At 44.7% G+C, this 25,647-nt stretch overlaps 1 protein-coding gene and 1 long non-coding RNA gene across 2 annotated transcripts; one reads left to right on the top strand and one right to left on the bottom strand.

Moving 5' to 3' along the window:
* Positions 1 to 228: 228 nt before the first annotated feature.
* Positions 229 to 11,308, top strand: VCAM1 (vascular cell adhesion molecule 1). The gene is made up of 7 exons (XM_081916030.1): positions 229 to 571; positions 2,047 to 2,322; positions 3,906 to 4,226; positions 5,370 to 5,636; positions 6,272 to 6,538; positions 6,831 to 7,196; positions 9,328 to 11,308. The coding sequence occupies exons 1-7, from the start codon at positions 283 to 285 to the stop codon at positions 9,486 to 9,488; spliced, it is 1,947 nt and encodes a 648-aa protein (XP_081772156.1). The 5' UTR covers positions 229 to 282; the 3' UTR covers positions 9,489 to 11,308.
* A 5,665-nt stretch (positions 11,309 to 16,973) lies between these two features.
* Positions 16,974 to 22,658, bottom strand: LOC309371436. The gene is made up of 3 exons (XR_014169110.1): positions 22,554 to 22,658; positions 21,002 to 21,087; positions 16,974 to 18,246 (listed from the first exon to the last, which is right to left on the bottom strand). It is a non-coding gene; the product is annotated as an uncharacterized lncRNA (long non-coding RNA).
* Positions 22,659 to 25,647: the final 2,989 nt, after the last annotated feature.

Below are 25,647 nucleotides of genomic sequence, written 5' to 3'. Positions count from 1 at the left end.
ATTTTGAAAGTTAATTAAAAAATTGAAAAAAATAAATAAAATTCCTTCCTGTTAGATTTTCATTTTTCTCCCGCACTTAAATTTATTTTCTCTTCCTTTCTCTCTCCCCCCCCCACTCCCTTCTTGACAGAGAGCCTCTTGATTTTCTTTCATGCTGTTGTCAGGGTTTTTTTTTTGTGAGAAACGAAATTTAGCTCAGGAAGCAGTAGAGGGAGAAAAGCCCAGGGAGCGACTCCAAATCCACTCCTCGCTGAGGGGGGTTTCACTTTTCACTCTTGCTTTATGGGGTTTCCCGGCATGGAAATTCCAACTTTGTCTTGCCCACCTCACCCCTTCCCCACAGCCCACCCCTCCTTCACTGTATATAAAAAAAGAAAGAGATGGAGTTTCCTCACACTGCTTTCCCTCTCGGAGCAAAAGCCTCGGCTTTCATTTCTGAAGGAGCAGCATCAAGGTTTTGAGACTGGTTTCCTATTCCCTCTCGAAATCAGTTTTAAGACAAAAGGCAGCCAAATGTCAAGAGGAACTTTGTCAGCGTTGACGGCGCTTTTACTTACGGCTGTCCTAACTTGTGAGTTGTGTGTTTTGCTTGTGAGTTGTGTATTTTTCAGGAGGTGGGAATTCTGTGCTTTTAGATATATACTAACACTGCTATCTGTTGAGTTTTGGCTTTGCCTACCCACCCTGCCTTTCACTTCAGAAAATAAACATGCAGCTGTAGTTTGTTTAATGTGAGGCGTGTTTTTAAAAATTGCATGCTCAGTCTAGTAGTATGAGACACTTAAACTATTACCTTATAAATGAATGGTTTCAGGAAAATAGCATCACTTGTGCAAGGAATAAATTTTAATGATAAATCTAAATTATTTAGGTGCAGAAGGGGGTCCTTAATAAGAGGGTAGTCCTAATCCTCATTTGAGAGTAAAACCTGCAGTGGTACTTACTTCTGAGTAGGGATGGATCAGTCCATTTTGGTTATCTCTGTTTATCATTTTTCCAGTTATCCACATTTTGCACTTTAGTGTAAATTTCTGTTTTAACTAGGGTAACATATGCTTTGTTGGAAGCAATTAAGTTCTTTTCACCGATATATTAATTATTATGCACACTTTCCCACAAAATATGCAATTTTTTGTTCGGTGAACTGTATTGCAAAATTCAAGTAAGTGTGAATTTTGAAGGAGAGCTGCATGCATTTTTGTTTTGGAAAGCGTGAATTTGCTTCAGCTTTAAATGTGAATGGAACAAAATTTCTCCTCCATCCCTGCTCCTGAGAATTAGTGACTGCATGCATAAGATTGTGCTGACAGTCTGATCCTGCCTGTGTTTACTCATAAATAGCATAAATTCTTTCCCCTGAATTCAGTAAGACTTACTTGAAGTAGGTAGCCATGTCTGTTAAAAATGTCTACTCAGAAGTAAGTCCTATTGAACTGAATTAAGAATGTCTACTCAGTAGTAAGTCCTATTGAATTGAATTAAGAATGTCTACTCAGAAGTAACTCCTATTGAAAGTGGGGTTAGGATTGCAGCCTAAATCTTGCTGAGTTCAATGGGGCATATTCCCAGCCAGGTAATTTTACATTGGAATTCCTGCCCAAGTACTTATGTACAGATCATGCAATTTTAGAAATGCTGTTACAGTTGTATGCAAAATCAATTTGTGTATTAAACAGGTCAAGTGAAATGAATTAAACAAGGCCTTTGGGGCACTAATTCACCTGCCGTCAGCTGTTCAAATCAGTTGGTGACAGATTTTAGGTTTCCAGCAAGCATAAATTTGTATAGGTTTATAAACTGTCACAACTGTAGATTTAACCCCAGACATCTGAAACTCAGTACAGTATTTGCTTAGACAGTTGTGTGTCCTTGCTTGGCAGAATGTGCCATCGAATTCAATGGGGTGTGGACTGGAGACGACTTGTTGAGAATAGACAATCTGACGGATTTAGACATTGCCTATATGGTGGGGAATGCCATTAGCTGAAAACATAAAGCCTAACTGAATTAAAGAGATTGACCCTGTTTCTTTCCCTCTTCTTTCAGCTAAAGCTTTTGAGGTGGAGGACATTGTGCCCGGCCACCAAGTTGCCGCACAGATTGGTGAAGACCTGGAGCTATGGTGCAACACAACTGGTTGTGATCGGCCCACTATTTCCTGGAGGACTCAGCTTGACTTCCCGTTAGGTGCAAATGTGAGCCGACGGGGAAGCAACTCAGTCTTAACGATGAAGGTTGGCTTTGAAAACGAGCATGAATATCTCTGCAACACTAGATGCGGGGAGGTCAGGAAACAACAGAGGGTGCAAATTGACATTTACTGTAAGTAGTATTCCTGCACAACCCTCTGAAACAATCACATTTCAACCTACTAATAATTATAACCCTTGGCGCCGGTTTGTTTTCTGTGTTTTAGTTGCACCTTACTTTTTCCATGGTCTAGATCCAGGGTTTTACGTGTTCATTGTTCCACGTGTGTCTCATTTGATCTGTGCTCATTTCTGAATTTGTTTGTTTTGCTCAAGACAGCCCAGATTACAGAGAGAGGTTGCATACCAGTTTATACAGTGTGAATAAATTGTGTACCGTAGTTTTCGCTCTATAACACGCACCCGACCATAACACGCACGTAGTTTTTAGAGGAGGAAAATCCGTAGGCATGCCACCCGTAGGCATTCCCTCCATAACACACATAGACATTTCCCCTTACTTTCTAGGAGGAAAAAAGTGAGTGTTGTGGTGCAAAAAATACGGTAGCATTCTCCTGGGATGAGGGGCCTGCACCCCCTCCTCAAAAAAGTTCAGTTAAGCAATTTTGGACCCACCACTGTATATGAAGTCGCTCTTAGAGGCATGAAGTGTCTTTTATTAGTTTTGGCTGATCTACGACCTGCAGCCCTACCTGGACACAAAGAGCCTTGCTACCATTATAGCTGAGCTGGTTAGAGCATGGTGCTGATAACGGCAAGGTTGCAGGTTCAAACCCCATATGGGACAGCTGCATGTTCCTTCATTGCAGGGGTTTGGACTAGATGATGCTCAGGATCCCTTCTACAGTTCTATAATCCTTGCTCTAATAACCTCCCACTTCCAACACTGCAATGATTTATATGTGAGGTTGCCCATTAGATGGCCCTGAGTTCTAGTATTGTGTGAGAGGAAGAAAAAGCTTCCCATTACCTGCTTTCTCTGCAGCGTGCATTAACATACTGAATAGGTTGTGTTGAACAAAATCTCCATGGAAATCTACCTGCTTAAGCCTCGCTGAAGTGAGCAGGAGGTGAACAGAGCACAGTCAAGCTCTTGAAGGGTTTACAATTGAATATTGTCAGTGAGGGGGGGACGATTCCCCATTACAGTGGTACCTTGGTACTCAAATGGCTTGGCTCCTGAACATCTCAGCTCCCGAAGGCCAAAAACCGAAGACGTAAGTGTTCCGGTTTGCGAACTTTTTCGGGAGCCGAACGTCCTGCAGCCAATCAGAAGCCACCCCTTTGTTTTCGAATGGTTTCAGGTGTCAAACAGACTCCCGGAACGGATTAAGTTCAAGAACCAAGGTCCCACTGTACAGATGGAGCCGTTATAATTTAAAACACATGGTAGAAATTTTCCGTGTTGCTTTCTAAATACACGGAAGCAAGTGGGTCCTTCATATTTAGATGCAGCTGAATGAGTACTTGTTCAACAAACATGCAGAATTTGGAAAGTTCTTTGTGTCAGGGAAGAATTCGCATATGAAAACCCCCTCACTGCTGCTTCAGTTTTCCTTCAGCCGTGATAGGTCTTAACTTGAGAAGCAGATCAAAACACCAGAAACCTGAATCTAGGGTGTGTGCACAACATGCAGACATTCCACTTTGAGTCTCTCTTGAGTAACCTTTTCTCCCTCTGTGTCCTCTTTCTAGCATTCCCCAGTGATCCTGTTATAGAGATCAGCCAGCCGCTTATTCTGGGGGAACCAGCCACTATCACCTGCCGTGTTCCTAAAGTGTATCCCGCTGAACGACTAGAGATCTACTTGGAGATCGAAGGGGAGGTTCGTCGGATGACAGAGTTTTCCCGAGAACCCATTAACAAATCTGTCGAGACGAAAAGTGCGAGCATGACGTTTACTCCCAGTGAAGAAGATAATGGGAAAGAAATCACATGCAGAGCCGAACTGCCAATTGATGAAATGGAGTTTGAGCCCAAGGCGAGGAAAACAACACAAATACTGCATGTTAACTGTAAGTAAATTGAGACAATTGGTATTCAGGGATACATTATATATACAGGAGAGAATCAAGACCTAGTGTGCAGCACTGATTAATTATCCCATTATCATCATCACCATCATCAGTGTGGATGTGACTTAGTTTTCATTTTTACACACTGTAAAGGTAAAGGTACCCCTGACCATTAGGTCCAGTCACAGATGACTCTGGGGTTGCACACTCATCTCGCTCTATAGACTGAGGGAGCCGGCGTTTGTCTGCAGACAGCTTCCGGGTTATGTGGCCAGCATGACTAAGCCGCTTCTGGCGAACCAGAGCAGAGCACGGAAACGCCGTTTATCTTCCCGCCAGAGTGGTACCTATTTATCTACTTGCACTTTGACGTGCTTTCGAACTGCTAGGTGGGCAGGAGCAGGGACCGAGCAACGGGAGATCACCCCATTGCGGGGATTCAAACCGCCAACGTTCTGATCGGCAAGCCCTAGGGTTACAAACACTTCGGGTTACAGACTCCGCTAACCCAGAAGTAGTTAAGAATTTTACCTCAGGATGAGAACAGAAATCGTGTGTCAGCAGCAGAGCAACAGCGGGAGGCCCCATTAGCTAAAGTGGTACCTCAGGTTAAGAATGGTTTCAGGTTAAGAACGGACCTCCAGAACGAATGAAGTTCGCAAGCAGAGGTATGACTGTAATAATAAATCTATCCCATTTTGGCTCTTGATTTGGCCATTGTTTAATGTAAACCACTTGCTGGTTTTTACTACAATTAAGCGATGAGTACATCTTGCTAAGTAAAGAAAATAAATAAACCATATGGAAGCAATAATACATACGGATCAATTTCTTCTGAGAGACACTAATGCTTTGTGACACACAAAGTACCGGTAGATCTTTTGGCACTGGCTGCAAAAGGAAAATTAAAACTGGAAAGAGTTAGATGATATTGCTATGATCTATTTTGGAGATGTTTAATCTGATTTTTCTTTGCTTTATATTATTGGTATTAGTTGTATTATTGCTATGTTTGTATTTTGTACACTATAATGTGATGGTCAGAGCTTTTGGCTAGCACAATAAACTTACTGAACTGAATGAAAACATTTAACAGCATCCACTAATGACAGGTTTGCAACATGGTTGTTTCTCCTTTCGTAGATGCCCCCAGACTTCCAGACTTCTCCATCCTTCCTGCTGGGTCAGTTAAGGAAGGAGAAAGTGTTACTTTGCAGTGCTTTGCAAAGGGCAACCCTGCTGCCAAGGTCACCATAAGGAGGAAATCAGCCAGTGAAAAAGTGGTCCTTGATAGCAAGGATGGAGTCGTCCACATCCCTAGAGCGACTCCTGATGATGCAGGAGACTACGAGTGTGAAGCAGAGAATGAGTTTGGGAAAGTCAAAAGGGAAGAAACACTAAGTGTGGAATGTAAGTTTGAATAAATAAGCAATACTTAGCATCTATTTTATTTGTTTGTTATTTACTCAATGAATTTATATGCTGCCTTTCTGCTCAGGAACCCAAACTGAGTTTTAGAGCTCTCCAGTTTTGCGATTCGCCCATTGACTCTCTGGCAGATACTAATAAAAACACAAACGAACACAAACAGCCCTCTCCCCAAGTCCTGTCTTCCTTCTTACAGGCCAGATGGTGTCTGTTGGCCCTGGAAGAGGGTGGACTTTGTATCTCTGCCTGCCCTGATCTCTGCCTTCTCACAGGGCAGAATGGTGTCGGTATTACATTTCCGAGTGCCCTTGCCCTGTAAGACAGGTCAAGACTGACCAAGCGCCCCTCTTCTTGCCTTCAGATGTGTTTAGCAGAAGACCTTCATGTTCTGGAAAGCGCTGATGTTAGCATAAGCTGCTTCGTGAAAGCTTTTGCTTTGAAGCGTGTGGTGTAAATAACTGAAATAGATAAATGAAAAAAACAAATCTCCATATTCCAGCTGTGGGGCTAAGGTTGTGAGGTTTGTCTTAAGACCACCCAGGGTATCTGCAGAACACACCTCACATCTTTAGTCAAGGCTTGGATAAAGTGCATCCTTTTTCCATTTTGTTTTCTAGATGGACCAAGGAATACAAGGATTGTCTCTGTGCCTTCCAGCACAGTGAAGGAAGGAGACACCGTAACTCTGACTTGTTCCACCTATGGGAGTCCCACCCCAAAGATTTTCTGGAAAAAGCACCTTTTGGGCGGAGGCTCTCGGCTCATTTTGGAAGGTGCTACTTTAACCATAAAAGCCGTACAGGCAGAAGCTATGGGACTTTATGAGTGTGAAGCAGTTAACGTGGCTGGGAAAGAAAGCAGAACTGTGGAAATAATTGTTCAAGGTAAATAAAGGTTTACAGCAAAACAAGTTCAGCTTTGATTTCTAGGGCCAGATTGTGTGCTCTTCACTTTTGGTTAAGGGCAGAGATGAAATTAACTTGCCTGCTAAATCCTTCTCTTCAGTTTTTAGTGCTGGAATACTCCCCAGCTCTGAATGCTCAAATGTTTGCCAAATATTTGAAAAGTTGAGATATGTATGTGATTCTTGATTTGACAGTATTTGCACAGTGTAACTCAACCTTTTTATCTGGATTGATTAAGAATGCCACTAAATATATCCCCATTTTTCTCCAGTCTTGTCACCCTCTACTCCAGAAATGTCACATTCTACTCCAGAATTGTCACCAACTGCTTCAGAATTGTCACCCTCCACTCCAGAATTGTCACCCTCCACTCCAGAATTGTCACCCTCCACTCCAGCATTAACAGATCAAACTGAAAATGTTACTGAGGTGGAAGATTTCGCCATTAAGAGCACAACCTATAATACTCAACATCAAGTGACTGACAGCAAAGAGGACGATCCGGAAAAGGAAACTTCCCTCACCACAAACGGAAGAATCTTTACAACGTATACAGCATCCAGAAACAATACAATCACGTACGCAGTGAAAGTTGATGATGTTGGAAACAGTACAGAAGAGGACAAAATAGTCAAAGGTAAGTAATTCACTGCCCCTCCCCAACTATTGTATCCTCACACCAGAGATGTGGCAATCATGGGAGTTGTAGTCAATCAATACCTGAGTTAGCCAGAAAGCTAACTACAGTCATACCTCGGGTTGAAGTAGCTTCGGGATGAATATTTTTGGGTTGCGCTCCATGGTGACCCAGAAGTAACGGAGCGTGTTACTTCTGGGTTTTGCCGCTTGCGCATGCGCAGACGCTCAAAATGACGTCACACGCATGCGCGAAAGCGGCGAAACGCGACCCGCGCATGTGCAGTTGCGTGTTACGTTCGCTTCAGCATGTGAATGGGGCTCCGGAACGGATCCCGTTCGCATCCAAAAGTACCACTGTACTTAGTTGCAGTATAAGCTCTTGGTGGTTTACAAGAAATATTAGGATCCTCAATAAAAATAGATTAAAACTAATAATAAAAATAAACATGAAGCGTGATACCCGAACAACATCCAAGTGTCGGGATGTGCTTGTCTGAACAAAAAATATTTTGAAGACATGCCGAAAAGAGTACAGCAAAATTGACAAAGAAGTTAAACCATGGGAAATAATTTAAGGGAGGAAAAACAGAAATACCATGTCTTGGGCAACAGTTTGGGTATTTTATTATGTCTCTTTACTCAAGAAGATCTAGCAGTGGAAGAAACTGTCCATTTTGGTTCTCTCCGTTTCTCCAGTTTTCAGTCTTAAATTCAGTTCTCCACATTTTGCAGCAATTTGTGTGTTTGTGTTTTTTAAAAGAAATCCACAAGAAAATTCATCACCATTTTAGCATGAATTTCTCTTAGCAAACACTTTTTTGCTTGCACTTTTAATGTGCACATTTTTGCAAGCAATTTGCATTTTTGTATGTTATTTTTACTAATACCTTCATTTCTATGCACACATTTGACCTAGCTTATCCATTTTTGTCAATATTATTTACATCACAATATTCGGATAGGTGTGGATTTTGAAGGATTCATATTGAACATATTTGTCAGGACTGCCTCCAGGTCCCAGCTCACAGAGGACCAACGCCCAGTTGATTTAATGTACAAAAGTCTTTATTGAAGTTTAGTTTCCATTTCAAACCCCAGAGCGTGCAGCCCTACGTCTTGACTTCAGATCGGCGAAGTCCCCTCTGAATCACTACCCCTTCCGCACCAGTTTAAGATCCTGGCCCGGCTCCACCTCCTCCGCTGTTCTTTCCTCCTCTGGGTCCTTCTGCCCCCTGGGGTTTCCTCCCTTCTGGACTCTTCTGACGCTGACCCTCCTGAGTCTTGCCCTTCCTTCCAGCGGGCTTTAGGACCTGGCTCCCCATCCGGGCTACCTGCTGTGCCGCTCGCCTGTACATTTGAACTTGGCGCGCGCGCCCAGCCGGTAACCTTCCTCCTGACCGTTCCCCCGCTCTCCGATGTGGGCGTGGTCAACCCTGACTCCTTTCCTCTCGCTGGTGGCAAGAACACTGTTCCCGATTCCTGGGACTCCTCCCCCCTACTGTGCTCTGGTGGGGAAGCTGGTCCTGACTTCCAGCTGCTGCTCAAGGAGTCCCCGCTGGCCCCTTCCTTCTGGGGCTTCCCCTTTGGCACCCCCCTCACCCTGGCCATGGGCGCTCCCTTCTGTGAGTCTTCCGATTCGCTGGTGAGACTCGTGGAATCTCTCTGACCACTGTCACTGCCTACTCCCCCCTCGGATTCCTCCTCCTCGCTCTCCATTTGCTCCCTCTCGTGTGTCTCTGCTCCTGAACCCCTGACAATATTGTTTCAGAAAGTGCAAATTTTGTGGATTTGACTTACCAAATTGAATTTTTCCTCCATCCCTAACAATGATGCAAACAATTGAGTTGGAGGAGGGAGCAAGAGTGATGTTAAATTCAGAACGGAAGGGAATTATTTTGTTAGGACAGAGCTAACCAACATGGAACACTTTGCATGATGTTGGACTACAACTCCCATCAGCCAAAGCAAGCATGACTAAAGGTCAGGGATGATGGGAGTTGTAGTCCAACATCATCTGTAGGGCAGTACATTGGCTACTCTGTGTGAAGATGTATTGTCTTTAAGGTAGCACTACTGATATAATAACTCAGCTTCACTCAACTTCTTTATCTTCCCCCCGATTTCTGCAGAGAGAATAGAAGAGCCAGATTATGTGACTCCTGTGATCATTGCTGTTTCTTCATTAGCAACGGCGGCTGGGCCCGTGGCAGCCCTATTGATTTACATTTTTCGAAAGGCGAAAATCAACAGATCCTACAGCCTGGTGAACTCCCTGAAACCAAAAGTATAAACAGAGCAAGAGTAACCACACGTTTTCTGCAAGATTAACAGAGGTGGATAATGTTGTGCATTGCTTTGATGAACTTCCTCATCATAACTCAATGTGATAAACCAAAAATACGCACTTTCATGAGAATCACCGTGGTGTAGTTGTTAAGTGTGTTGGGCTAGGACTGTGGAGACCCAGGTTTGTCCCCACGCAGCTGTTAATCTTGCTGGGCTCCCTGGGGTCAGTCACTCTCTCAAGCTAACCTACCTCACAAGGTTGTTTTAGTGAGAAAATGGGGATGAGGCTATGGGTGCTGTCCTGAGATTCTCAGTGGAAGGACAAGGTATCTGAAGAAGTGTGCATGCACACGAAAGCTTATACCAAGAACAAACTTAGTTGGTCTCTAATGTGCCACTGGACAATTATTATTATTTTTTAAATATATTCTGACTGTGTCAGACCAACACGGCTACCTACCTGAAGGTTTTAAAATGTGATATATACAGCTTCACATCTATTGGTAGCTAAGTTAAGGGATCTGTGGGCAATGGAAGACTGTGGGGTTTCAAATTTCAGCACCATAATTTCATTCTACATCATAGTTGTGGTGCCCCCAAAGCCCTGTACCCAGTGGAACTGAACCACTCAGGCACCCCTAAATCCACCTCTGTCTGTGGGGCAGATGTTACCTATTAATAAAAGGTAAATCGCTTGCTTTCGAACTGCCTTCACAGAAGGAAATCCTGGAAGCATTAGACCATCCTTAGAAATAGCGTATATTTTATAAAGTCACAGATCTGAGGGGGAAATGCCCAAACTTGCCATGGCCCTATTAGTTCTGTGCCAAAGCATTTCCTTCCACATATAGCGGAATAATTGCTGGATGGTTCAGAAAGCAACATTGGTGAGTTTGTATTATTACAGAGTGTGGGGTTCCCCCCAAGTCCAACTGAAGTTAGGGATTTTAAAGACCCACTGATTTCAGTGGAGGTTATTTTAAAAGACACGCTTAATCTTTCCACTGAAATCAACTCTACTTCTTACAGTTGGGCAGATCCACACATTTGAACTAACGTGACATCGTGTCTGTATACATACCCAATCCTTTCTGTCGTTTTCAGCAATGCAATCTGGTAGTTTCACGAACCTACAGCAATGTAAAGTGAAGTTCTATGAGAAAGACTAGGTGGAACTCTTAACATGTTCCTCAGCACCCATGCCAGGAATCTGGGGAGGGGGGAGCTGCAACAGTTAAGCTTGTTTAAAACTGTCACAACATGGTAGTGTGTAGACAATGTTCTGTGACATCCTTCTCTATGACTGAATAAAACTAAGGCTGCGATCCTATGCACACTTAATAGGGCATATTTATCTGAATAAATATGCTTATGATCACATGGCAGAACGTCCTCCACTCATATTAAGTGGAGTTCAAAACATGTGTTGTCTCCCTAAATTTTTACCACAAAACAACAAAACTGACTTTTAATGTCTACTTTGAAGGACGCTCTCAACTGTAATTTTACAAAAATTAGCTTGTACAATAACGCTCATGAAATTCATTTCCAGTGGAGTGATGATATGTCCTTCTGAAAAGATTTTCGACACCCTCACCTGCAATTTCATGTTCTTGGTACTTTTACGTCTTGCACAGTATTATTTAAATCTGTTTGTAGCAACAAAGTTTTTTTATCCTGTGAATAGAATATTCATGTTTACATTACCTCCGCTCCCATTTGTAAAATGTTGTTCTGCTAAACAGCAACGTAGCCGAAGTTCTGTAGCTAGTTTATGTGTTATTATTACCTTTGTAAATAAATGTCCTTTTCCTTGCTTTGTAAGGGTTGCTGTTTTCTTTTGGTTCTTGCGAGATTTCGTAGAATTGTTTAGTTGTTTGCTGTAAACCTGTAGCCTTCCAGATATTGTTGGACTCCAATTCCCATCAGCCCCAGCAAGCATGGCCAATGTCTAGGGAGGATGGAAGTTGTAGTTCAGTAACATCTGTGGAGCCCAAGATACACCAGCTCTGCTGTAAACCTTGGTTTGCTTAACTACACCTGCCTTCAGCACTGCAGCTCTCTCAGTCAATGGAAATTAGCTAGTAGGACTAGGAACTAATGGATGTTGATGTTGCCCCACAAGGTGTCTGTCTACTTTAGCAGTGGCAGTTGTGCTAATGTAATCGACAGTGTGAACCAAGGGTGTGAAGGACAGACTGTCTGAAAAGAACATCGGAGGGTGGGGATGAGAAATTTCACAGCAGGCCTTTCAGACCCCCAACATGTAACCAATAGTCACCAAGGCGTCTGCAGGATTTTTTCCAGGTTGAGGGCAAAATACATACCGTACATACAAAACTAGTGTTTGAGAACAGACTACCATTTCTGGTAAATTCCAAGCTAGGTAGACCTGGCCTCTGAGAAACTTCTATACCATCTCTACTCCTCTGTTATTTCATGATGAGTAGACCTGACGTGTGTGATTGTATCTTGCCAATGAAACTCTTAATCTCACTTCTGGCTCCCATCAACCCGCTCTGGCCCTTGATTAATTGCACCGCTGATACAATCAACTTCAACTTGCATTTCCCCAAATGGCAAGAGCAGCAGGAGAAGGGATTGCTACACTGCTAAGTGGTCATAAACTCTGCATCCCACCCCACCCCCAGTAAAATGGATGTAACAATATTGGGCTACTTTGCAGAGCGGCCATAACCCACTCTCTCTCGATACAACACCCATTCCTGATTATATCCCACTTTTTCTTCCCAAGGAAATAACCAACTTGATGTCCCCATTTTCACTTTTATTTTTACAATGATGAGAACTCTTTCTCTCTCTGCCTGGGATGATCCTATGGCCATTGGGGAGTGCTTCTGAATAATCTCCTATGAAATATTGGCATTGGCAGGGAATTGTTTTTTAACGTTAACAAATTAAATATTAAAGTTTACAATATTTAATAAATTTTGAGTAAGACCCGAGTAAGACGACCACTTTCTGCTTTGGAGAAGAAGCAGTATTTCCATATGAGCCTTTTGCTCTTATCATTTTTGGCCAGTGACTACAGGGTTGGAATGTCTTACAGCAATTGTGTGATTTTTGGGCTTATGACTGCTAGTCTCAGTACATTAGCCAGGTCAACAGCAACCATTCCGCAGATTAGGAATCCTTAATCCAACTTCCCTCTTCCCCAGTAAGCACATAACCTCTTCTAGGAAAGCTTCTCTTCTGCCAAGATTCCAGCATTGATCCTCAGCAGCTTTTGACCTATCCCTTCATGCAAACATTTGATAGTTTGTTTAGAAAGAGAGGAATGCAACCACTTTTTGACAATGGTTTGCTGTTTCTGCTCTACTGACGCCATGACACGTACACAGAAAGAGCTGGCAAGGGCTCCTCCAGATGGGTCTAATTTTATACATTCAATTTGAAGTTAGATTGGTGTTAAATTGCCCTTATTATTTCAATCAATGCAACAAGGATCCTCACAAATGTCTTAAGGCAGTGGTGTCTTAAGGAATATGGCAGGGAGGGAAGGAACATGGGAGTTTACTGTATTTCAGCTTTTGTCCAAAGGCTACCCTAAAACCACATGGTAGGATGAAAAAGACTGACCTTTCCATTACGCACTGTTTCAGACTAAAGATGCGGGTGGTGCTGTGGTCTAAACCACGGAGCCTCTTGGGCTTGCCGATCAGAAGTTCAGTGGTTCGAATCCCCGCGACAGTGTGAGTTCCCGTTCTGTCCCAGCTCCTGCCAAACTAGCAGTTCGAAAGCACGCCAGTGCAAGTAGATAAATAGGTACCGCTCCGACGGGAAGGTAAACAGTGTTTCTGTGCTCTCTGGTTTCCATCCCGGTGTTCCGTTGTGCCAGAAGCGGCTATGTCATCCTAGCCACATGACCCAGAAAACTGCCTGTGGACAAATGCCAGCTCCCTTGGCCTGAAAGCGAGATGAGCACCTCAACCCCAAAGTCGCCTTTGACTGGACTTAACTGTCCAAGGGTCCTTTACCTTTTTACCTACCTTTTGTTTCAGACTTATGGTGTGTGGCTGGGTGGCTGGCTGTGTGTATTCTGCAACGTGTCACTAGTGATGGATTTATAGCGGACCACCCATATGGACCATGCACACATCATTCTTTGTCTTTAAACTGGACAGCCCTTCAAAAAGATGATGGTCCTCTGTAAAGTTGGACATCTTACCATTGTTTTCTGATCTGCCTTTGCCCCCCTGCAAAGTTCCTTTGCCTTCCTGAAGGCGCTGGTCCCCCAAGTGAAGGAAACCAGAAGGTGGAAATTTGCGCAACATTTCAACACTGGGATGATGGGCTGGATTTTCTAGATAGCATGTCGAACAGAGAGAATGCAGTGCAAGGAAATCTGTTCTGCATCTCTGCATGCTGTCAGTAGGAAGAGAAGCCAAGGGGGCAAAAACTGGCAGTTCTCCTATCAAGTGAAGTTCTCTACTGAATGTTTAAAATATATGATGAGAAATTGCCCAGTGGTACCATGCACTAGAAATTCATGATGCTTTTCATAATTTATAATGAAAAGGTAATTTAGAATGCTATTTAAGCCATTGCCAAGCATTTAATACCCTCCAATATTTCTCTGATGAAAATAGGGATGTTCTATTCCATAATACATAATACTAATAATTTTGTTATTTATGCCCTGCCCATCTGACTGGGTTACCCCAGGTACTCTGAGAGGTTTCCGACATATTTTTTTAAAAAAACCATAATAAAATATTAAATGTTAAAAACCTTCCCTATACAGGTCTGCCATTGGTCCATCTAGAGCAGGGGTCAGCAAACTTTTTCAGCAGGGAGCGGGTCCACTGTCCCTCATACCTTGGGGGGGGTGAACTATATTTTTGGGGGGGAAATGAATGAATTCCTATGCCCCACAAATAACCCAGAGACGCATTTTAAATAAAAGGACACATTCTACTCATGTAAAAACATGCTGATTCCCGGACCATCCACGGGCTGGATTTAGAAGGCGATTGGGCCGGATCCGGCCCTCGGACCTTAGTTTGCCTACCCATGATCTAGAGCACAGTTGACATCTCTACAACAACTGGCAGCGACTTACCAGGATTTAAGGTCCCCCAAGAGACGAAGGGAAAGGGACGCGGGTGGTGCTGTGGGTTAAACCATAGAGGCTAGGACTTACTGATCAGAAGGTCACTGTTCGAATCCCCGCGACGGGGTGAGCTCCCGTTGCTCAGTCCCTGCTCCTGCCAACCTAGCAGTTCGAAAGCACGTCAAAGTGCAAGTAGATAAATACCGTATTTTTCGCCCTATAGGACGCACTTTTTCCCCTCCAAAAATGAAGGGGAAATGTGTGTGCGTCCTATGGGGCGAATGCAGGCTTTCGCTGAAGCCTGGAGAGCGAGAGGGGTCGGTGCGCACCGACCCCTCTCACTCTCCAGGCTTCAGGAGAGCCCCAGTACCAGCCCCACAAGGTCGGGGGACAGAGGGAGACGGAACGCCGCCATCCCGCTGTCTCCCGAAGTAGTTTGGAGGCTGACGGTGGGGAGACCCCGCCGCCAGCCCCACAAGCTCCGGGGACAGTGGGGAGGCGCAGCGCGTCTTCCTGCTGTCCCCGGACCTGGTCTGAAGGCGGGCTGCAGGGAGAAGAGCCCCACAAGTGCCTGGGGGGGGAAATATATTTTTTTTCTTTATTTCCCCCCCAAAAAAACTTGGTGCGTCCTATGGGAAGGTAAACGGTATTTCCGTGTGCTGCTCTGGTTTGCCAGAAGCGGCTTAGTCATGCTGGCCACATGACCCGGAAGCTGTACACCGGCTCCCTCGGCCAGTAAAACGAGATGAGTGCCGCAACCCCAGAGTTGGTCACAACTGGACCTAATGGTCAGGGGTCCCTTTACCTTTACCTAAGAGACAAAGGGTGGTTTACAATACGAAAACACAAAAATACATACCATAGCAACAAACGAAAATAATAACCCCCTCCACAGCATTATTATCCCCAGGTGAAGGCCTTTACAGATGTTTAGATTATCACTAACCTGAAATTACAGCCCGGAAACCTTCACCTGCCTCAGCTGCAACAAAACATGTCTCTCCCTTATCAGTCTCTACAGCCACAGAAGGCGCTGTAACCTTCCCATGGTTTGACTTCACACCCAAAGGCACACTCCTCCATTGTCTCCTGAGACAGATGGATGCCAATACATTTGGAATTACAGGGCAAGATTAGTTATGCTCACTTTGAGTTCAACCTATGAAGCTTTCTTTAGGTATCCTTTTCCCCATTCTCATAAGGCCACTTGCTGTAATTGGTTGATCATCATATCTTCTTGTATGTGTGAGTTCCATGCATGCCAAAAGATTCCCATAGGTTGAACTCCTTCTCCTCTTCTCTTTCCTGGATACAAGGAGTTCTGGGGAACACTGCTACATTACCTGCAATGGGAAACCCCTCTTGTAGGGTGTAAATGGGTTGATTAGCTAGTCCTGAGTTGATTAACTAGTACTGGGCGATGGCCAGTTTTAATTGGCGAAATAAAATTAAGGGCACACTTTTGTTTGTTTTGGGGTACCGGTATTTTGGTTCCAGTGTGCATGTGAAGGAAACCAAAGAGGAACATACAAAAACTGGCTTTTTCTTCTTCACGAAACGATTGTTCACTCTTGTTTAGAAAGCAGTAAATTTCCTTTAGCATCTCAAAATGGCACCTACTGTATACCTGAAGCTTGGATAATGTGCATGTTATCTAAATGAAATGGATTTGATTGCAGATGATAAAAGGAATGGAAAATCTTTTATCATCTGTAGTCAGACCTACATTTTAATTTTATTTCAACATGTTTTGGAAGTTGGATTGTGTAGCAAACAGTTCAAAGATGAGGAAGTCCTCAAGAAAAAGATACTAATCGCAGTACATTTTGACTTATTGACAGCACTCGAGGGGACCAAATTACAGGAACAATCTAGGTCAGTATAAATCTTCATCCTGAATCAAAGATCGTTTGAAAGATGTTGATTGTTCCCAGTTTTCCTATAGGAAATTCGCAGTGTGACAGAACTGGATGAAACTGATTTTAATTTACACTTTTTCCGGGCGCCTCATCCAACTGGCAGCTGAGTCATTCATACAACAATGCTTCTATGGCGACACAGAATCATAGACTATAAATATGAATTGCTTTTGTCCATATCAAAGGGTCATCTTACCTGAAAATGAAACTGTGCTGTTGAGAGAGGAATATCAAATTGGCCAATCACATTCCTATTGTTTACTTTTAAGTTCCACCAGTTTAAAGGGGAAATGGTTGCAGAGATGCTGAAATTTCCCATTAAAACCAATGGGACATGCGTTTTTTAATTATTTAAATATTTTTATTAGGAATTTCAACAAAACATTTTATCAAAAAACAGATCATCCTTAACCACCACCCCCCATTTTCACCCTCACCCCTCCCCATAAAGTAACCCACTCTCCCTCCCCACCCCCCAGACTTCCCTCAGCTCCTCTCTCTGGTTTATCAACAAATGTTATTCTCTGCATGTTACAAAGTTGTATATATACTTAATTTTTCTGACTGGCTATTATCAATAAAAAGTTTTTGTTTATTCAAAACCTGCCAAAGAGTCTAGTTCGTTTTGTTCTTTCTTTAGGTACTTTGCAAAGGGTTCTCATTCTTCCTTAAAGTCACAGTTGTCCTTATCAGGTAGTTTATATGTCAGTTTTGCCAGTTCTGCATAGTCCATCAGTTTCTCTTGCCACAGTTCTTTGGTTGTGATTTCTTCATTCTTCCATCCCTGTGCTATTAAGATTCTTGCCGCTGTTGTCGCATACATGAAAAAGTTTTCCAATTTCCTTGGCAGGTCTTTTCCTACAATCCCTAACAGAAAGGCGTCAGGTTTTTTTACAAATGTTAATTGGAACATTTTCTTCAATTCATTATATATCATTTGCCGGAATTTTTTAATTTTACAACGATCCCACCACATATGATAAAAGGTCCCTTCTTTTTCCTTACATTTCCAACATATATTTGAAGCAGTTTTGTACATTCTTCCTATTTGCCCTGGTGTTATATACCATCTGTACATCATTTTCATATAATTTTCTTTCAACAGAGAGCAATCTATAAATTTTAAGTCAGTTTTCCACAATTTTCCCAGTCTTCAAACAGTGTTTTATAATTATTAAATGCAAGATTTAGTTTGTTCTTTTCATAGGTGGTCTGTTTCACAAGGCCTTCCAGCATCAACCTATCTGTTCATTCTGTTAATTCTCAGGAATAGGATAGTACCATACTTTCAGGGCAAGCATGATGTCACTGGGATCCAGATAATAATTTATAGTGGAATGACGTCAAAAATTAAATGAACATAGAATGCAGCTTGTTAAAACTATGAGCCATGATCCAGCCAAAGAGAACCACTATTGACTTCTATGGGAGAGAAATAAGTACCTTCTTAAGATTACCTAGATTGTAATCTGGTTTTTTGTGTGTGTTCATTTGTTTGGCCTTAATTTGCATCTTAAATTTTGATTTCCATCAGATTAACTTTTACTTCTTTTCTGATCTTCTTCCTGGTGTTTTTATTGGGCCCCTACAACATGTCTAGAAGCAACGGAACGTGATATTAGTAATTTGACTTACCATATGGTTACTCTATGCCCTCGTTCATTTTCTCCTACACAAATCGAGTGTACGGCGTGGATGTTTACTTTGGAGAGCCACTTAAAGGCTGTCTTTCCAAGACGTCTATGCTTAAGAGAGTGTCGGTGAGGAGGCTGACAGAAAAGAAGGACAAGCCTCTCTCAGTATCATATCAGAACATGCCGGAATGATGACCATGTGGTTTGGAGCTGATACGTTTCGTTTCCAAGTGACAGAGAGCAGAGCTATCAGTGTGTAGGGGTGGTGTCTATTGATCATCATGCACAAATATGATGCAGTTGCATCCCTGCAAAAAAATTATTGGGATAGAGAAGGAGCTTGGCTGCAATCCGAGGTCATTTGAAGTGCAAGGGATTTGGGCCGCCATTTTAATTTGAAACAAGATGCTACCGATAAGCAGTGAGTGATATCTAACCAACACATTCTGTTGGCGCAAGGATTTCCATTTCTGCAGTTGGACTTTCCCCTTCCTCCTTCCTACTTGTGTGCCTCCTCAGATCTGCTCTGGAGAGTTGGGGGACCCCCAAAAATAGATTTAGGGCGTGCAGAGGAAGGGGGAGTGGAAATCCTCACACTGACAGGACCATGGCTTAGGACTGCTTCTAGGCCATCAGTATTTTGGGGTTGGATTCAATCATGAGCCACCAATTTCACTTGCACCATACCCAATGCCATTCATCCTCCCTGCAAACAAGTCCAAATTAATGTTCCTTAAAAGCCAATGCCGTCTAATCTCCCTACAAACAAATCAAGATGAATGTTCAGTAAGCAGGTCTTCTGGAAGCACCAATCTCACACCAGTACTGTAGTCCATTTATTTGCAAATTCATCACATTTCACACAGGTCCTTCAAAGGTTGCTTTTCGATATTCTTTTCAGCCTCACCTTCAGGGTTTACATTTGTTTGCTTGCTTGCTTGTTTCAAAAAACTCAATTAGGTTTAGAACTATAAACACCTGATCTATTGCACACCTACCGTTTGCGATTTCTGTTTCACAGCCGTTATGATTAATTGTGTTGGTAGCACAATCTTCGGAAAGTGCAAATCCCGGTTTTGAAAAATGAAATGGGAAAACGCCGGGTGAGCCAGCTGCACTGCAGAAGACAAGCTCACGGGCAATGAATCACACTCCAGATTTTTGAAAACCTGATGATGAAAAAACCCATCACACTTCAAGTGCTTAGATTCATAGCTGAACTATTTAAACCTGGACGCACTCGTACCAGGCATTACAGCTTTCGGTGTATGTCATTTTCCTTTGGCTCTACACAGCGTTAACAAAGATCAGACCAGCCCCCCCCCCCCCCGAAAGCATGCAGGTCCCATGAGAAAAACCTGAGGCTGCCTACAAGTAAAACAAGTATACAGTAGTACCTCGGGTTAAGTACTTAATTCGTTCCGGAGGTCCGTTCTTAACCTGAAACTGTTCTTAACCTGAAGCACCACTTTAGCTAATGGGGCCTCCTGCTGCTGCCGCGCTGCCGGAGCAAGATTTCTGTTCTTATCCTGAAGCAAAGTTCTTAACCTGAAGCACTATTTCTGGGTTAGCGGAGTCTGTAACCTGAAGCATATGTAACCCGAGGTACCACTGTATATCCTCTCTCAAGTTTACAGTCACCCACTTCTGTCTTTTCATATAGTGCTGCTCTTTCTATCACAGCTGACATAGCCAGCCTAGTAAGACCCTCCATCTGCAGTAATTATTATTATTATTACTATTACTATTATTATTATTAATTTATACTCCGCCCATCTGGCTGGCATTCCCCAGCCACTCTAGGCAGCTTCCAACAAAATATCAAAATGCAGTAATGCATCAAACATTAAAAACTTCCCAAAAACAGGGCTGCCTTCAGATGTCTTCTATAAGTCTGGTACTTGTTGTTCTCTTTGACATCTGGTACACATTTAAAGCAGTATTGTCCCACTTTAAACAATCATGGCTGACCTCAGAGCAATCTGGGAGCTGTAGTTAGTTGTTAGGAAAGCCCCTATTCCCTTCACACAGCTATAATTCCCAGAGCTCCATGGGGAGACGGGCTGATTATTAAGCCACCATCTCCCCTACTATTTCAGAGCTCTGAAGACCAGCAGGAATGGGGAAGGACTGAGGAAATTTAACAAGTGGGGTGTTTGTGCAGTCTCACAAACTGTTTTGTGCTGCTTCCTTGGGGACCCTGGTGGGTTGGGAGTGTATTGAGCCCATTGATAAGGCAGAGACACGCAGTGCTTGTGGGGCAGCCATGTTGGCTCCTGTTTGTGGATCTTGCCCAAATACATCAGCCAAACATGATGTACATGCTGTATCAAAATGTCCGCACTGACGCTGAAAACAAAGGGTACAAGAAGAGCAGAAGTCTGCACTGGGCAACAACGGATCAAAATAAATACTCTTTGTTTTGTGTAATAAAATTGGATTATTAATATTGTTGGTTGGTACAATCAAAGACGTATCAGGAGATAATCTGTGAGTGCCCCACGAGATTTTTATTACCTAGGGACCTCCACAGGTTTTAATCTGGAACTGTGCCCAACCAAGGGTGAACTTTGGGTTGTCAAATGTCAACAGTGCCCTGTGCAGCCCTAAAATTCAGCACACCTCCCTCTTGTTCTTCCACATTGTATTGGCACCCTCTGCAGTGTAGTGCCCAGTGTGAGCGCCCTGGTCGTGCCAGCCTAAAACTGCCCTGGCCCAATCTTGGGATGTGGTTTTGGCACGGGAGAGAATCACGCCCTTTGTCCTGCTCAGATGGACCACAAAGAAACACTTCCCGTAAAACTATAGGACTATCTAAATCAGGCCTTCCTCCTCCAGCTGGCAAGATGACTGGGAAACACTTCCCCTGCCATAGAAGGTCACAGCATACCTGCAAATTCTGGGTTTCCCCCTGGCACTGCTGGGCTGCTGCTGCTGCTTGGCCGGAGCCTTAAGCTGCTCTCCCAAACCATGGCCCTGGGAAAGAAGGACATGGTATTTTCCTGGCATAAGCATCCACTCTAGAGGACAGGGGTCCGTAGGCAGTCTCCATTAATGTTCTTGTGGGGCACAGTCCCCTCAATATTTTCTCCCCCCTCCCCCATCTCCCTTCCTTCCTCAGTCTCCTGCCTCTCCCCAGCCATATCCCTCCTTCTCCTGTGTGGCACAGAGCAGCCCAGATGCAGAACAGGGGAAGGCGATCCAGAGGAGGCAGGGCATTCCTGCGGTGGGGACATAGGGCCTCTGGGGGGCCAGCCTGAGCACTGGTGAGGGGGCCTGGCCAGCTGACCCAGGGAAGAAGGGAGGCAGGACATGCACCCCTGCCATGCTGCCCTTGCCCATGTCACCACTGCCTGCCGATGCTTGCTGCTCCCGCCTGGGCAGGCTATTGGCCTGGGTCTTCCTGCTATATACCTGCTGGGATTGACAAGGCATATGACCCTCACCTGAACCTCACCCGACAAATAGGAGCGTGCGGATCTTCTCCAGAGATGTTGCCTCCAAAGCCGCTTGCTCCGCTCAGCTGTTGGCTCTTCTAGAGCTCCCAGCTAACTGTCAGATTCTAGAGCTCCCTATTGGTGGCTGTTACGTAATTCCAAAAATAGAGAGTCCATTAACAGAGCTCAGTGTTCATTCGTAAAGCAGTAACATAAATCTCCATTGCTGCATATTGGGTGTGTATTTCAGCGGTTGAACGTACAGGTTTATAGCCATGCTGTAGTGTAGTGCTTATGCGACTGTGAATAAAAGGTGGCTGGGCTAATCGTCCCGGGGTTTGGGGTGGGGGGAGGTGACAAAACTGATTTTCAATAAGTGCCAGCCCCTTTATTGGGTCTTGGGTTTGCAATTTTGGGAGAGGGGAGACTGCAGCACTGGGAAGATGGCAGGCTGGCAAGGCCCCCTAGATTTAGAGGCCCAAGTTGCCCTGCCATGAAGTCTTAGGTTTGCAATTCTGGGAGAGGAGAGGTTGCCTGCTGGGGAGCGGGCAGGCTGGCGAGGCCCCCTAGATTTAGAGGCCCTAGGATTCAGCCTGCCTAGCCTATACATAAATCTGGCACTGGCTATGTCCTATACAGGAGCAGGGCCGTCTTAACCGTTGGCACTAGGGGTGCATGACACCAGGGCACAGGGCTCTCAGGGGCGCCAGGCCGAGAGTCCGGGGAAGAGCCACCAACAGCCGAGCGGAGCAAAACCTGTCGGAGCGCCGCAGTCTCTTCTGCTGCAGGCGGCTCTTCGCCAGACTCCAACACTCACCCCTGAACTCACACCGAGCCACAGCAGCAGAAGAGCCCGCGGCACTCCGACAATCTCGACTCCGCTCGGCTGTTGGCTCTTGCCCCAGCTGCATGGCAGCTAACTGTTTCGGCACCGCACCCAGAGTGCCGTGCAATGTTGTGGTGGGATCCGCTGCGTGCTGACAGCACCAAAGGCAGCAACAAAACCCGAGAAATAGGAGCGTACGGATCCTGTCCAGAGATGTTGCCTCCGATGCCGCTTGCCTTCCCCATCGTTCTGCACTGGCACCCCACGTTGGACGGCGCTGGGAGTGTGCACCGACAGCAGAAAAGCCAGCAAAGGAACCCGCAGCTTGGCGCACCAGGATGCATCGCACAGCGCCCACAACGTTACACGGCGCTCCGTGCACAGCCAAAACAGTTAACCGCCATGTGGGGGGGGAGGCAGTGGGCAGACAGCACGGTGACTGCGGCACCCAACATTTTGTCGTCCCCCCCCCCAGCATGGAACCCACTCCCCCTTCATACGCCCCTGTGCGTGGGGCGCTGGCACCCCTTTTGGTTGGCGCTGTGAGTCCCTGCGTCCACAACTGTTCTAAAGGTTCTAAAGGTAAAAACGATTTCCTTAAAAAAAGGCAACAACTTTGCCCCCCCTCAAAATGTTGACATCTCTGGGCAACTTACGGGCGCTGGCTAGATTTTTGCACCCTGGCGCTGCATATGCTTAAGATGGCCCTCAATGACAGCCCAACCCCTGGCTCGGAAGGAGGGGGCAAGGGGAGGCGAGACAGGCCTGCTCCACCCCAGCCCGGCCCTGTTTTGCTCAGGTTGGCACCACGACCTCCTGGCACATGTGGGGAATGGATTCCCCATGGAATTAACATATCACAACTTCCAGGGCGGCTTCCCCTTCTTCACTGAGCCCTGTGGCCTGCCTGTCTTAGGACCTGGGAGACAGAAAGGAAAATACAAAACAGAGGAAGTAACCAACCAGTTATTCACAACAGAAAATATCATCTGGGGACCACAAGCTGAGGACCTGCCAAGCTATCGACAGCTGTGGACAAGTCATGCCAGGGAGCCAAGCCACATGCATCAGTGACGTGTGATGCTAATAATAATAATAATAATAATAATAATAATAATAATAATAATAATTCTATGCCACTCATCTCCTCTGGGCCTTGGAGCTCCTCCTACCTTCAGAGGTCCCTCTCATCATTGCTAATGGGCACACTTGTCTTGCCAAGTCTCTCACCATCATCTAACAGGCATCCCTCTTGCAGGGCAATACTAGGCTTGCTTGCAAAGCAGCACTTTGTGACATCAGCTGGCAAACAGGGGCCAGGCTGCTGGGTTGTCAGGCAGCTGAATTAAGAAAAATAAAAGGGTGTGTGTGTCAATGTGTGCTGGGATGAGGCCACTGTGGGTCAGGCCAGAGGGTGCTGTTGGGGTCTGTGGTTGTGCCTCTCCTTGTTGTGCATCTTGCTCTCCCCTGCCCGTTCCTTTAGCTGCTCAATAGAATCATAGCATGGCAGAGTTGGAAGGGACCCCAAGGGTCATCTAGTCCAACCCCGGCAATGCAAGGATCCTGCCCACAGCAGAACTACCCAAACTGCATAGAAATTTATTCGTGTATGCGACTACAGCGGCAACGATGTTACTCACCCCAAAATGGAAAGAAGCAGAAGTCCCAGCAAAGGAAGAATGGATATGAAAACTTATGGAATATGCTGAAATAGTGAAACTTGCTGGAAGAATAAGGAATCGAGATAACAAACTTTTTATAAAAGACTGGAGATGGTTTATTGAGTATTTACAGATAAACTGTAAACAGATAAAAACATTGGCAGGACTATTGTGACAACCTGCCATTTCACAAGAGTATATATTTAAAGTAGATAAACAAATGAGCAGATTAAATGAATTTGGATATGCAGAAGATATTTTTTAAAGGTAACTTTAAGGAACCGCAGAAAGAGGGGGAAGGAAGTCAAGTTTCGAAATGTTAAAATTATTGTAAAATTAAGGAAATGTATAAACGTGAAATGTATAAATGAAAATTTAAAATAAATGAAAAGAAGACGCAGAAAAGGGAGTATGTCAGGGGAGGGGCCATCTTATATTGTATCTTTTGCAAGTGAGCAGGGAAGTCACATCGCTGAGTGGCCCTCCTTGATGACATCCTCATCACGATCCTCCCGCCCCGTCTTATTCCCCCATTTAATATGGGTTTGCTCTTCCCGCTGAGAATTTGATGAGTAAAAACGACAACATGGAAACCTTCAATCTGGATTGTTTGGGGGATGGCATTTCGATGAGGAAGGTGTTGTGTGGATACTTATTGCATTTCTATCCTGCCTTTTTCTCCAAAGTAACGTAAAGGTAAAGGACCTCTGGACGGTTAAGTCCAGTCAAAGGTGACTATGGGGTTGTGATGCTCATCTTGCTTTCAGGCTGAGGGAACCGGTGTTTGTCCACAGACAGCTTTCCTGGTCATGTGGCCAGCATGACAAAACTGCTTCTGGCGCAACGGAACACTGCGATGGAAACCAGAACACACGGAAACACAGTTTACCTTTCCTATTTATCTACTCACAATGGTATGCTTTCAAATTACTAGGCTGGCAGGAACTGGGAAAGAACAACGGGAGCTCACCCTGTTGTGCGGATTCGAACCGCTGACCTTCTGATCAGCAAGCCCAAGAGGTTTCAGTGGTTAAGACCACAGCGCCACCCTACTGTTGACAATGGAGGGTGGTGGAGAATATGGATATACCTAGGGGTTGGTCAGGTTGACCCCTGTCCAGGGCACAGGCCCAGCGGGGGACACAAAAATTGCACCTCTCCTCTCTGGCTTGGAGTGGCTAAGAGCCCATCTGCTTATGTACACACTCCAGGGGCTGCTCCTCCACTAATCTGGGTGGCCAGATGAGGGGCGCAGGCTCCTTTGGGTCCCTCAGCGGAGAAATCAGAGAGTCCCCTCCCCAGTCGGCCAACAGCACTATTAGACATGTAAGCAGAGCACCCTGCAGGGCTTAGAGGAAAAACGGCAAGAGTTGCAGGAGGAGGAAAAGGGAAAGGAGGGAGGCAGAAAGGAAAGAAAAGCAATGAGCGGAGAATGGGAGTGTTGTAAACAAAAATTGCCCTTTTCCCTTATGGGGTATCCAAGAGCCCATATAGAGTCCTTACATAGGTTCCCTATTGGTAGGAGAGAATAACAGAGGCCAACCAGAGAATATTGAGAAGCAAAGCAGCTAGTAAGCTTGATCTTTATTGAACTGTTGCAACAGGGTGCTCC

The sequence above is a fragment of the Podarcis melisellensis genome, assembly GCF_964234715.1.
Source record: "Podarcis melisellensis genome assembly, chromosome: 6".
Taxonomy (NCBI): Eukaryota; Metazoa; Chordata; class Lepidosauria; order Squamata; family Lacertidae; genus Podarcis; species Podarcis melisellensis.
The sequence above is the reverse complement of the archived record's forward strand: the minus strand, read 5'-3'. Positions and strand labels throughout refer to the sequence as shown.

Excerpts from the sequence above, each read along its gene's own strand:
- VCAM1 (XM_081916030.1), top strand. The coding sequence starts at position 283 with ATGGGGTTTCCCGGCATGGAAATTCCAACTTTGTCTTGCCCACCTCAC. Across the intron at positions 4,227-5,369 it reads ACAAATACTGCATGTTAACT|ATGCCCCCAGACTTCCAGAC; the intron begins GTAAGTAAATTG and ends CTCCTTTCGTAG. Across the intron at positions 5,637-6,271 it reads AGAAACACTAAGTGTGGAAT|ATGGACCAAGGAATACAAGG; the intron begins GTAAGTTTGAAT and ends TTTGTTTTCTAG.